The sequence below is a fragment of the Anopheles coustani genome, chromosome 3, assembly GCF_943734705.1.
Source record: "Anopheles coustani chromosome 3, idAnoCousDA_361_x.2, whole genome shotgun sequence".
NCBI lineage: Eukaryota > Metazoa > Arthropoda > Insecta > Diptera > Culicidae > Anopheles > Anopheles coustani.
The window spans coordinates 57,196,192-57,209,775 of record NC_071288.1 but is presented as its reverse complement, the minus strand read 5'-3'; the positions used below and the strand labels follow the sequence as shown (position 1 = coordinate 57,209,775).

At 42.6% G+C, this 13,584-nt stretch overlaps 1 protein-coding gene across 1 annotated transcript in view; it reads left to right on the top strand.

The window, feature by feature from the left end:
• Window positions 1-13,178, top strand: part of LOC131261278 (homeotic protein ultrabithorax-like) — a 75,145-nt gene extending 61,967 nt beyond the window's left edge. Inside the window, exon 3 of the mRNA XM_058263277.1 lies at window positions 12,886-13,178. Coding sequence (XP_058119260.1) covers window positions 12,886-13,178 — 293 coding nt within the window. The remainder of the gene's footprint in view (window positions 1-12,885) is intronic.
• The last annotated feature ends 406 nt before the right edge of the window (window positions 13,179-13,584 follow it).

Genomic DNA, 13,584 nt, shown 5'->3' with positions numbered 1-13,584 from the left:
TAGTTAGCAATGCATTTCTACCGACGAAGGTGTACAAATGTGGCAGGTATAGCATTCATAAATTCCTCCCTTATTGTTCAGTAGACCCTCCCGGAACACTAAAAGATGCCGGCCCTGGGCAATGTAAACCATGTTTGTGTAATGCATTATTAGGTGTTAAATCAGATAAAAGTTCCGTGCTATAACTCTTTAGCAGGCAGCATAAATTGGTCGTATTTTATACCACGATTTCGTTGCTGGCTCTAAACCTTCTTCTCTTTTTCCATCTCATGGGGAAAGAAAGAGGCAATGGAGTTACTATGGAAATATCCCACCGTACTTGCGCGGACTGGCAGAACTGGGCTTATCTAGTTTGAGCTTTAGTTTACTGCAGCATTGTCCGTGCTTTTGCATGATCCTTTTGCAAGCGTGAGGTGTGATGAAAATAAAATCGATTGGAATTTGAGGTCCAGTTCGAAGATATGGGGGTCAAAAGAGAGTTTCTCCATTTCCACAGCACGGCGTTTACTGATGAACCCGCTTTACCGTAGCGCCCCTGGAAAAAGCAATCGAAGATACTTACAGCGTACGAAGTCAATCCGAGGAAACGTGCGACTTCGTTGCTCTCAAAGTGACCTGCATGACAACTTTGACTTAGAGCACGACACCAATGAAGCGTCGGCTAGTGTTAACGGTACGTTGTCCGTGTGCGCCATGTACCTGTGGCAACTGGCAAGGCAAGAGACCCCCTCGGTAAAGCGCGGAGGAGTGGCCAATTGAAGCTCGAAAAAGAGTTCAGTGAAGCTATCACGCGGGTAAGATCTTAAACGGATTTCCAATGTTTCATTGTGGTGTGGCCGGGTTTGGCATTCTGGTTCTTTTTTACCTCGTATCGGTTTTTACCGTGTTTGTTTTACTTTTCCGCAGCGTAAACTTGTTTAGCAGCCGTTCGTTCGGCTCGCTTTCCGGCACGACGTCAGAGGCACTCGAGAACGGCCGGCGGTTGTGAGCTATAAATTGACTGACTTTCATGACGGCGCATAGGTCGGTTGCCTTTGAAACAAAAGGTTGCCGTGCTACTGTTTGAATAGAGCACTCTCGCATTAAAAGCGCCCCCTCCACGTTGCGGTAAACTGTACCATCGACTGTTGACGATTCGCCAGCCGAGACGAGGCCAATGGAGGTAAATGGCAACAAATGATATGTGTGTTTGTTTGCGTGTGTGCTCGTGAAAAGCAAGGAAACTGTAGAGACTGCATTTATTCATTGCATTTTGCACTCAGCGTCTATTTATCTTTCATTTGCCAGCTAAGCAGATTGGAAAATGATTCACTAACTTTCTACCAAATGTACCAATTAAACGGTTTTCTATCCCAGCAATTGATATACTGGTTTAATTGTTTCCATTTTTGTGTATCGTTGGGATAGAATCAAATTGATTGTTTTTTTCCACCGAGTTACTGACAGACTTCGTGATGACAGACGAGGTTCGCTCGTTAGTGTCTCCCGAGCATCTGACAAACCAGAAGGAACATATTTTGCGATCAACATGACTTGGTTCGTATGTGGGTTGAAAAAATGCTACATCAACTGTTTGTCGCCACCCATTTTGTGACTAAAGAACTGTAATTGGGGCAGATTATCAACTCCATGGGTCATGGTTGAGAGGCACAGATGGCTGATAACAAAGGAGCAGAAGATTGAACCCGTCACAAAACCACACAAACAGAGGCATTCGAGATGCATCAACTCCATTCCATCCGCAGTGATTGAACTTTCATCAGTTTCAAATCATTGTCGGGTGATGACGTGTTGGAGAATAAGGTTTCATTCCAATTTCTGAACAGCGCCGCTGGTGCCATTAATTTATCGCCTTCGAAAGCCTATCCCCGTTCCTCCCCGTAGTGTGCAAGTTTTGCGGTGAATGGCAGATGCCAATATGGAGTCGCAAATACAGCCCACGATGGTCGAACCGAACGCCAAGGATTCCCCACTACTCTGGTTGGTTCGATTAAGATACGGATCGCATGAAAGCCAAAGCCTCTATTCACCAGTGTATCGCATTAAGATCTCGGTTTTCGATTACGGTGATTATGATTACCAGCCTGCTCGGGTACTCTTGACCACTGAATGTGGCAACAAACAGGCATCCTTTCTTTTGTTTACTGCTGTGGTTTCTTTAGTTCGCTTCTGAAGAAGTTACTTCGGAGTTAGGTCTCAATTTCATCAGTCTGCCTTCGATAGTTTATAGAGGATGGAATATGAACAACAAACTCACCCGATTAGCGGTGGTGGTAGAAATTGTCTGCTGCAACACACGATTTATGTTTGCTTTAGCCACACGTTTTTAAGATTTACGATTTTGATTAAAAGCCAGTATATCGATCGCTTCGCTTTTACGCCCACTTGGAGTTTTCGCCGTCGCAGTCGTATCCAGCCTGTAACCCCTGCTCTCCGAGATATATAGCGCTGCTGCTTGCTTCCAAGACCTTCTTGATTCTCCTGTCCCTTTCTTGAGACGGAAAGAGAAATGTAGAAGAAAAACTCTCGATCATATCCAACATTATAAACACTTCATTATGGCCATTGTATCTCCTCATGTTGGGCATCGGGAGACACAGACCCTCCGGTGACTCTAGGCTCTGCTGCTGACAATGCCATTAGGCGAAGAAGGAGCGCACTTCGTTTGTTGTGCACCGACATTGACGGATTCCCACCGGTCAGACGTTCTTTGTCGTTTCCGTCACGTACCGTTGCGTGCACTGAAATTGTCGGGACGAGCCAGCACGGCAAGGAGGAGATTGATTTAAATGAATAGTCGCACCTCAGCACCGGCCCGTTTTAGATGGCCCGCGCGGTCAGACTGGGCTAGCCGCATGGCTTAGTGAGACCCGAGACCTGTAGGCGTTTTCTGTAGGTATGCGTGTATCGACTGGCGATGGTGCGTATTTTGTCGTTGGTAAACACGAACGGAGCGATTCCCCCTGATCATGAAATATTGGGAATCCATTTTGATTTACGATGTTTGATGGTTTATTAATTGACCATAGGGTTATTTGAGTTATGTACGGGATCAAGCGGGCTTTTGCTGCATAACGAACGCGTGTCCCTTACGAACTCACGAGCTCGGCCACAAGCTCAATATCGCTGGTGAGGATGGTCGGTCTATGTATGCACTTGGCGTATTTGTTTGTGTTCGGTTGCTGCGCAAATTTTCATCACTCATGTGCTTCTTTCCTCTCCGAATCCCTCGCCGTAGCGAGTCTCTCGCGCTCTGGTGTTAATTTATGCTGCATACGAGCCATCACCAGTTCTTCATCCGCATCGCTCATGCTTTCGATTGCCCGCCATCGCGCAGCCCTTATTTATACACTGTACTGGGGATATTATGTAATAGATGCATATTTTATTGTATCGGATTAAATTAAACAATGTTCGATCGATAATGAATGGCCCTGATACAATATTACACCGTTCGAACTTCCGATAGCTTCGTCGTCGTCGGCGTTGTAGCCCGTTGATGTAGGCATTCTCGGTTGCGTTCCGAAGCAGCGACGCTATAAGGCATCAATCTTGCCGTTGGGGAGATTCGTGTGAACGGCAGGAATGAGAACTTTAATAGAAAATAGTCCTATTCTCTTTGTGGGCTGGACTCTCAGGGGTTGACCTCTCGCTTTGCATGAAAGAACGTGGAGTGGAGTGCACGCTTCGGCAGGGGAGGTATTAGCATGACATTCCTACGCCTTGTGGTCAATTAAGTGCTACCGAGTTGTGCATTAGAACCAAACCTTCGTGAGGCTAAATCCAATCGAGTGTGTCGAGTATTTCGAGTGTCTCGAGCGGCCCAAGCTGCAGTTTCGACGCTACCCTTGTCTTTGCCATTGTTGCCATTGTAGTATGCACTCTCCACATTCAGTTAGTTGCATAGTTTAGTAAAGTGTGGGCTTGGTTGAGGCCAAGCAGCGCCGTTATCTATGCATCTCGATCTCGTTAAATTGTACATGATGCAGTGTTTTTGCACGGCTACATTTTAATGTGCATAATTGGGCATATTTCATAGGCTCTGTCTCGCTCTTCGATCGTTGTTCTCACAGCTATCTGGACTTCAGCTCGCGCCTTTTCGGTTTACTCACACAGACCACAGACCCCTTTTTGCGCTATAGAATAACATTATCGGCTGCAGGCCTGTGTCTACCTTATGTCGTCCGAATCTCCTTCCGGCAACGTTTACTCCTGGGAGGCTGTGTGATTGTCGTGGGTCTGGTGGCTCTCGGCGCTCCTTTGTTTGGCTGCTAATTGGGTTTAGAACGGCAAAATAAGAAACCCCTTCCCACCCAGGCGTATCATATGATTCCACCGTACTGTTTAGATGTTTGCTTTAGCTCAACCGATCGATTGATCTTGATTAAGATTAAGTTCAAGCTCGAAGTGATCGGAAAACATTGAAATATGGTATGAACAAAGTTTCCTTTCTCTCTATGCTAAAGCAACGAAACATGTGTGTATCAACTTCACTGCTATACTGAGAAGGTCCGACGATTCGTTTTGGAAGCAAAACAATTTTTCCATTTTAATGAATCTCATGTGTGGCTTTCCAGAGATTTTCAGAGCTACCCAAACGACACCAGTGTTTGGAAACTGATTTATAAGCATGTCATTTGCAATCTTTTTTCAATTTTTCGATGTACTATTCATGTATCGTTCAAGCTGACTCCCTTGTAAAGCAACTTATGACAAGTCTACTCTCGTAGTATTTGCATCTCCGCCATCTTGGACAAATTTTGTTAATCGTTAATCTTGGTGGAAGTGTCATGTTCTACTTGGGTGTTTCTAGCAAGTTTTCCAATGACTAGTCGAATCTGGGAAAAGTCTATGTTGTTAGATTAGTTTGTCGGTTTTTGCTAGTATTATCTCCTGGCAGGCATGTTGATTCTGCAAAAGATGTTATATCATTTATACCAATACGTTGTGCCTACTGTCCTGGTGGGCTTTTCTGTACGCTGGTTTCAGGAAGATGTGGGGAACACTATCCTTTTCCCTTTCTCAAATTGCCACTTTCCTTTGGGAGATACTCGCAATTTGACACCATTTTCGTTCACGAAACATTGCCTATGCACAAGCCTTCCTTTTCAAATCCTAGCTTGGAGTGGTAGACCGTAAGATTAGAAAGCAGCCCAAAAGCAAGAAAAGAAACATAAATCATGGTATAACAAGGTCGCTAGTAAATCATGTCCTCCCTTTTCTTGTTTCCTGCTGTATGATGCGACCATACTGGCCAGCTGTGGCTCTAATATACTGTTGGAGAATGTTCGATTGCAATTTTGAAAATGATTCTCGAATCAACGGAAGAAGTTCCCACTCAATGGAGTTGACTTATTTGTGTTGCTTACTAAATTAGCTAAAAAGTTTAATTTGTTGATTATTGATGACTTAACAAATTTGTCAATTGAATACTGTATGAAAATATTGCACAAAAGTTCTATTTAAACCATAATCGATACCCGTTTGACAAAAGTAAAGATACTGTGCTACTAACAACAAACCAAGGAGTATTTCATTCTTCAATGATTTCCCAAGAGAGAATAGGGAATGAGAAAAGCCAAAAATTATAGGCGTATTGTTTTGCTGGATTGTGTTAGATTGAGGGCATCGTGATTGGGAGAATCGGGAAGGAATGGCGTTCGCGCCTCTTTTTTATTGCCAGCATATAATTGCCAAAGATGAACTACGTCGCCGTTTGGTCGGTGCGGGAGAAAAAGAAAAGAAGGAGCATATTCTTGGCTCTCCTACATAAATCTTACCTCTGAAATAAATATATCAGTCCCTGAAGAATTTAATTCTCACCACTCCTCCTACCACGTTTGGTGAAATCTAACGGTGTGCGTTTCGTGTTCGTCAGGAGGGATGGCGTTCAGGGATCAGGGTTGTCCCTTTCCCTAGTTAGCTTGCGTTAGCTAAAACTGTACATAACTCACCGAAAGCCACGTGCTTTCCGATTCTGGTGGCAGATTTTGTGCAGGAGGAAAAATGGCAGCGTCCTGAATGTTTTCTTTCATTTTTATTTTTATCAGTTGAGGCGGCAGTTTGTTGACCTTCTTGCTTCAATTTCTGTTACTATCGAGTCTATCACTGGTGAATCTGGATAGCGTCTGCGCAAAGGTTTGTTGTTGTTGGAAAATTGATATATCAAGAGGTACATACGACTATGAATCAAAGAGGGAATGTTTTGTAAGCCATTGTAGGGATCAATAAATAATATCGTTGTCACAGACGTTTGATAAATTGCTTGGTAGAATCATTCGTATGGTGCTATTCGGTAGCACGGTGGATTGTTTCGTATCGCCATTATAGCTATTTAAATGATATTGCTTCCTCATTGCTGTGGAGTCTATTCAACAGTATTTTTTTCAACATGCATCTAAATGCGCTTGGGCAGGTGTTAGCATCTTTGGTAGCAGGTGTGTATTAAAAACGCTGCAATGGCCACACTTCAACGAAAAATACCATCGAAGCAAATTTCTTTTAAAATCTAATTCCTGTTTGCAAAACGGGCCCACCATGCGTGGTATCACATGATCATCCTGAAATCACGCACTTCGTGCCGTCGAGCAGTGAAAGGATTACGAATGGGGCGGATTTATGAGTTGCTCGCAAAGCCCTTGGTGCATATTTTATCACCGTTCGCAAAGTTACCGTAAACGGTACATGTACTACATATTCTTCCAGCTCTCTGCCCCCCTCGGTGTTTTCCCCCCACAAGAAATGGAAGCGCGTCGTTAGATGCGTTAACTTGCTCCGACACAATATTAGAGCAGTGTGCGAAGCGCCGTCGCACAAGGAGAAGGTTGGCGTTGGAGCATGGAGCTATTAATTTCATATGTGAAAGATTAATGTGCTGTAAAAAAGTAATTATAACTATTTGCCGCCACTGCCACGGCATAGCGTGTTTATATCCATCCCTACAGCATTGGACAACGGCAGCATTGGCGCCAAGTGGTGGAAATCCTCCAGTGGGCAACACCTTGGGAAGCTCAATTAGGCTTACAAGATTGATTGCCTCGGTGAAGGGACAGATAGATTGTGGCAGTTTTGTTGGGAAGATTGTGTCATTTGACATGTCACGTGCCAATTGTGCCTTTGGAAAGAATGTACGAAATTATGAAAATAGTCAAATGTTTGCTTACAAAAAGCTTCGTTTACTCGTGCAATATAAACTGCAACAATTCAAGCATAATATCCATAAAACAAAGTAAATCATCACAAGAAAAATAAAAAGCCGCTTCAAAATTTTCATTGTAAAACCAGACGAATTGAAAAGCATCGTGAAGTCAACTGAGTTTTCGTTTGCATGGAAAATAGAAAACACGATATTCGACACCATCTCAAGACGAAAGATTTTTTCTTGCAACTCTAGTCGATTCTGTGTAATTTCTACAGCTTCGCTTGTTCCGTCACATGAGGAAGTCACCGCGACGAACTGGCGCGGTAAATGAGAAGGCTGTAGAGAGAAGTCATCTTCAAGCAGAAGAAGAAAACGGAGAAAGATAACAAGCATTTTCAATAACATGTTTCCGTAGCATCCCCGTCCTCCACTCGCGTACATGATGATGGTAGCGTAGTATCCTAGCAGGTTCCAGAATGGCGGTGAAACTCTCAGACTGAAACAAGGCACTGGCTTGCACCCGCTGGGATTTTCTTGTCTTATTTTTCATCTGTTAAAATAAGAGGAATTTATTATGGAGAGGCTGTGTGTATCTGTTGTAGTTTTCCTCGTGTTGTTTTTCGTCGATGATTCTTTTCCTATCATCTGGAATCCCTCTCCTGTGATCCCCAAGACTTCGGTTGTTCAATGTGTTTTTCTTGTCTTTTTTTTTAACCAAAGCCACTCACAAGGCATTGCAGCATCAAATGATGCAGTTACGGCGGTATTTGCCACAACATCATGTGACTGTTGTTGCTTTTCTACGTTCGCTGTCAAGCGATCTCGCTCAGTCTGGTTTGGTAGGAGAAGTCACGGTCCAAAAGTAGCACGCGCGATACGTGGCGTGGCTTGAAATTGACAAAAAGAGAGGACCACGAAGTATGCACCAGTTCCCTTGTGATAATGGCAAAACTCATGATCATGGGTAGAAAAACATTCGCAATCCAGCGTGTTTCTTATGATGTGAGTTATTTTCTTACCACACAGTCATGTATGTGGAACGCACACTAAAGGAAATGCTTAACCAATGTGAAGATTTTATGGATAAATTTGATCTCAACTTGATTTCTACAAACAAAAAAATTCATAAAATGTATTTGAAGGTATTTTTATTTTTTGCATCCTTCATCCACAATCATACAATTGAATAGTTTCTTAAGATTAACCACATGTTGACCACATTCTATAACAGAATAATGCATGGACTTTCCACCGAAATGAGTTTGACGAAAAACGCTAGTTTACAACTCTCGAATTTTTATTATGAACTTTAAGTTAGAAACGTGATAAATGTTTTATAGCTTAGTCGGTGAAAGAGGATCTTGAATTTGAGAGATATGAAAACAAAGAAATTCAAAATAAATTGCATCGATAGAACATATGCGTTGATAATTCTCCAAGTCCACCTTTTCTTCTTCGCTTCGCTGATTGCACGAAAATGAACCTGATGAGCGTTGCTTATAGAGGAGTGGCAATGCATTGGACGTGTGTGTTTGGGTGTATGTGTCTGTGGAAAACCGATTACCGATGGAAATATTGATCGCTTTCGTTAACACCGTAACAGCTCTGAGGTACCACCGAAAAAGGGGCACGCGTTATGTGCATAGACACAGCGAAGGAAAATAGTGCTCATAGTAACATCACAACCGGTGCCATGATTAATTTCCACCAAGTGTTCGGAGTCGCTCGCCTCTCCCATAGTCCTGAAGAATGACCGTAACTCAGGCATTAGACCCCCATGCCTAGTTCCTAATCTTATCATTCAACTTAGGCCAAAATTTTGAAAGGAACCAATCTGAAGAGTGGGCAACCCTGAAAGTGGCCTGCCCTGTCGACGTTGAGACGGCCCATGGCCCCTTTTGAAGCAGATTAAAATGGCCGCTCGAAGCAGACTCAGGAAAGACTGAAGCACTAATTAAGATAAGAAAAAGTCTGCAACGCCGTCCGTGTCGTTTGAGGGTTGTTTTCGGCTACCGAAAAGCGCGACCAGAAGTGAGTCATCAGAGGCGCTGCGTCTTCGATGAATAAATTATGGGTGTGAATAATTTGTGGAGCCTTGAGCATGTTGATTACACGATCCCGAATCGTCGACAGATTTATGAGAAAAGCAGGAGTCGGGTTGGCTCAAGCGAAACAAATCCTTCGCGTAGATATATTGCTGCAGTGCGCTTGAGCAACGGCTTAGGTTGAAAAGAAAACACAGAAGGAAGCTGGGCTTGAGGAAGGACGAAATTTTTTGACATAAGTGAAAGTAGAAAATAATGCTTGGCAGATGAAAAAGAGCAAGCACCACGCTTAATTAGACAGGCTTTACAAAAATTTGTCTGCAGCTGCCAGACACTTGAGTGGGGAGAACATTCCTCACACAATCTTTACGTGTGACAGCGTCGGCTAGAGCATTTGCACATGTCGGTTGATTTGTTTCCAATCGTTGTCGTTAAACGAGAAGTTTTCTTTACTGAATAAAGGTTCTATAAAACATCAGTTTACGAAAGATATTTGTAAATTGACAGAAGAAGGCATTATTGTGATGGATTATTTTTTCATGACTCTTCATTTACAAATCGGTTATCTTTGTAATAATCAAAAAATCATGTTATAACATTATTTATCTGCTGTATGCTATGTTTTACCACCCATAATCTCGTTTCATCTAATTTTTCTTTATATACTAGAACTATTGATTGTTAATTTTATTCGGAATGCTTGTATTGTATTCAATAATATTAAACCAACATTTGTGTTTGTCTTGAACTGCCGAAAATCTGCGCTGCTCGATGGGTAACACCAGAACAACCAACATCAATAAAAAGATCTCTGAAATTATCAAAAAGAACATCTGGCAACCGAAAATAGCGAACAACTGATGTTCAGTCATAATTATAACCGCTATCAAAATGCCTGCCTGTAATGGAAAGTCCCACATATATTTGGTTAGTAAATAAAATAATCATTAAAAGAAGGCTTTTTCCACAAATGCAAAATCGTAGGTCGTTCTTTCCTGTTGAAGCGGTCCTTTCAATTCTTCAAAAGATATGGGTTTTATCGTATTCTGTATGATAGAATTTGATTATTGTGTTTTAATTCATCATTATGTTAAAATTTGTTGCATTTATTGCTGAGGCAAGTGTAGTTTAGACATCTTTAAGAGTACAACGGAAGCCTTTCGAACCATGAATTGCATTTATTTACATCCAGATCCTCTGAGTAGTCAATGAACTTCTGCCCAGTTTTTACGCATTTTTAATTATGAATAAATAAATCACAAAATATGATTTATTGCAGTTTTCTGCTGCTTCTCTACTGTGGTCGTTATTCACTATCGAGAGTTCTTGCGTCTGAAGATCGTTGTGCATTTGCATGCGTGCAGGGCTGTATAGACGTCCACCCGGTTTATTTATTGGCGCGATCTTGCGCTCTCTTTCATCCTCCGATGTGGTTCTGATGGTGTGTGATCGTCCATCGTTCCCTCGGGTCACTTCCATCATTTTCTCAGTGACGACAACTGAGCCAAGTGCGAGGGAGGAGGAGGAGCATTATAAGCAAGAAGCTGAAGAGCATGAAGTCAGAGACAGAAATGCCGGCATGGTGGTGCACGACGGCCGATTCCATTTTGTTTTCCTCTTTTTCGCCTGTCACCAGTGTCTTGGTCTCTCTGTTCGGTCGTTTTACTCTTTCTTCCATTCACACGTTCTTCGCGGATGCTGCAGGCCTCGCTGTGAGGTATCCCTGAATTCCCGACGTATCTCTGTCGATTCGGTTCAGCTCTGTACGACTGTTTTTCATGCTCTTTGCCAATCTTCGTCGGCTTTCGTAAACATGGTGGCATCGTATTCAAGTTCCGCTCCACTTTTGGGTGGAATTGGGCATTCATTTCGTTGACAAAGGTAGCGAAGAGGAACCCATAGCTCAAATGGCAGCTTAATTTATCTCTCTATATCTAGCTTCTCCTGTCCAGCAACTGAATCGAAAAAAAAGTTACGCCGTTGTGTAGCAGCACGTTTTTAGAACAGGTATTCAGAAAGATAGACTTGTCTCATGCTGGACTATGCCGACCGCTTTATATGGTCGTTTGCTTAATTATAATGTAAAATCCTGGACACCTTCTCGGTATACGATTCGCTTTTAGTCTCAGACTCATTTCTATTTTTTTAGAAATCCGACCCATATGCGAACACACCCCGCACAAAAGTTATTTGCTGTCACAGTTTCTCGAGGGACTTTGCGTCTTTATTTCAGCACGACTACAAACTTTTCTCATGAAGATGATGAATTCCAACCCTCCCGGATGCATGAAACTTGGCAAATCATCCCTTGAAACACATGGCCCATGTTTTAGCTATGATCTTGTCGTTCGATCGCATCCGAAATCATGTGAACGGAAGGAGCTGAATTTTGGAGATGGGCCATGTAAAACAATCACAAAAATTATAGTGCAGAACTGCCGCGTCGCTGTGGTTGCGGCGTGGCATTGCTGGCTGCTTTGGCTGATATTGGAAACAGCCCCAGAGTCATGTCTGCGGCACCAGACGGTTTGAAGGGAATTCACCTTTCACTGTGGCTAAAGTTTGTGCTTTTCACGTCGTCATATTTGATGTGTGTGTGTGTGTATAAGTGTATATTTTTCTCGTTTGGTTTTGCTTGGCAGCTTGCGGCTTCCCTTTCTGGTCAATAATTACAGTTTGCTTTTGTGATAATTTGACTGCTGCGAAACTTACGTGAGAAGGTTTTCGTATGCCCGCTAGGAGCTCTCCACGAGTTTTTCGTTTAATCGTATGTAACCGAATCTGAAGAGTGGAGTGGAAAACATTCCTGTTTACTAAAAAGTGGCAATTTACAAGCAAAAAAAGCGATTGTTTTCGTGAACATGCCCATCGTATACAGGTCTCGAATGGAAGATGATAAAGCGGATTGCACGCTACTCGCGATCCGGTGCAACTCATGCGACCCCAGTGCTCAATTGTAAACCACGGTTCAATGGCCTACCCATCCGAACATAACCACATCCTTAGGCAATGGTGGGCCTGCGGTGGGTTCGAATGGAAGGATTTTTTATTTCTTACAACGTTCAGCATTTTCCTTTTCAGCTCGTGCGTTTTGCTTGCCGACTGTATATCGAGCAATAACTATCAAGACACGAAAGCTACAAAAATTCGTGACGAATGAGAACCGCAAGGAAGTATGCGCATGAACCACAAACGATCGATACAAATATTTTCACAGAGCAGGTTTTTGAGGCCGTAGTTGAGGATTCGTTTTGTGTTTTGTTTCCTTATTCTTGAATAACCTGCTGACTTTTACAAGCCGCAGTATGTCAATAACGCCTACAGAAAGTATTAAAAAATCGTTGAGTGATAAAAATGAATAGTTTAAATAGTTAGTTTCATGAATATTTAAGGAAACAAGTGGCCTGAAAATTTTGGAAAGCTTTTGCAATATAGTTGCAGTGGTGGCATAGAGAGGGTTTCATTACTTTAACTAATACAACTCTAATCGGATGAATTTCTTTAAAAAATTAAGATTTTCTGCCCAGGCGCATCCAAGTGTTGCAATATGTAAGGTGATTTTATTAACAAACGTTGTTTTAGTAACCGATTTTGATGAAACAATTTTTTTACAATGCATTAAATTTATGTTTAAAAAATACGAACATGTTGAATGACAACAATATAATTCGTGATATTTCTTTTCTTTGATTGCGATAGGTGCTAACGGATTGCGACGAAGGGGACGACAAACCTACACACGATACCAAACGCTGGAGCTGGAGAAAGAGTTCCACACCAACCATTACCTTACCCGTCGACGTCGGATCGAGATGGCGCACGCTTTATGTCTAACGGAGCGGCAGATCAAAATTTGGTTTCAGAACCGCCGAATGAAATTGAAGAAAGAGATCCAAGCCATTAAGGAGCTAAACGAGCAGGAAAAACAGGCCCAGGCACAGAAGGCGGCCGCCGCGGCAGCTGCAGCGGCCGCATTGCACGAGCAAAACTAGGGGTTACACCAACACACCAATCACAGTAGTGCTAGTAATTATTTATACTAAACGAAAAGTTCCCGGTAGAAATAGACGGCCGATAAAGCAAACAACCAATTTCTTACCAACCCATTTCGTGCTCTCGCCAAAGGATCAAAGTAACAGGACCATGCAAAATATTGAGCCCACTGTTGGCCTCGAAGGTCCGTGAACTGACCCTATTCCTATCGTATAGAGTGCAATGGCTATGATTTCTTTGTTTTCTCTCTCGTTTCTACTCGGTTCCTCATAGCGATTGCAGTTGAGCAGACACACAAACACACATACACTACAGTCAATTTGTCTATGATCGTTCATTTAACGGATTGGATTGACGGGATCTGTTCATCAATTGTGTTATCATTTCCTTTGCTTTGTTTGGATT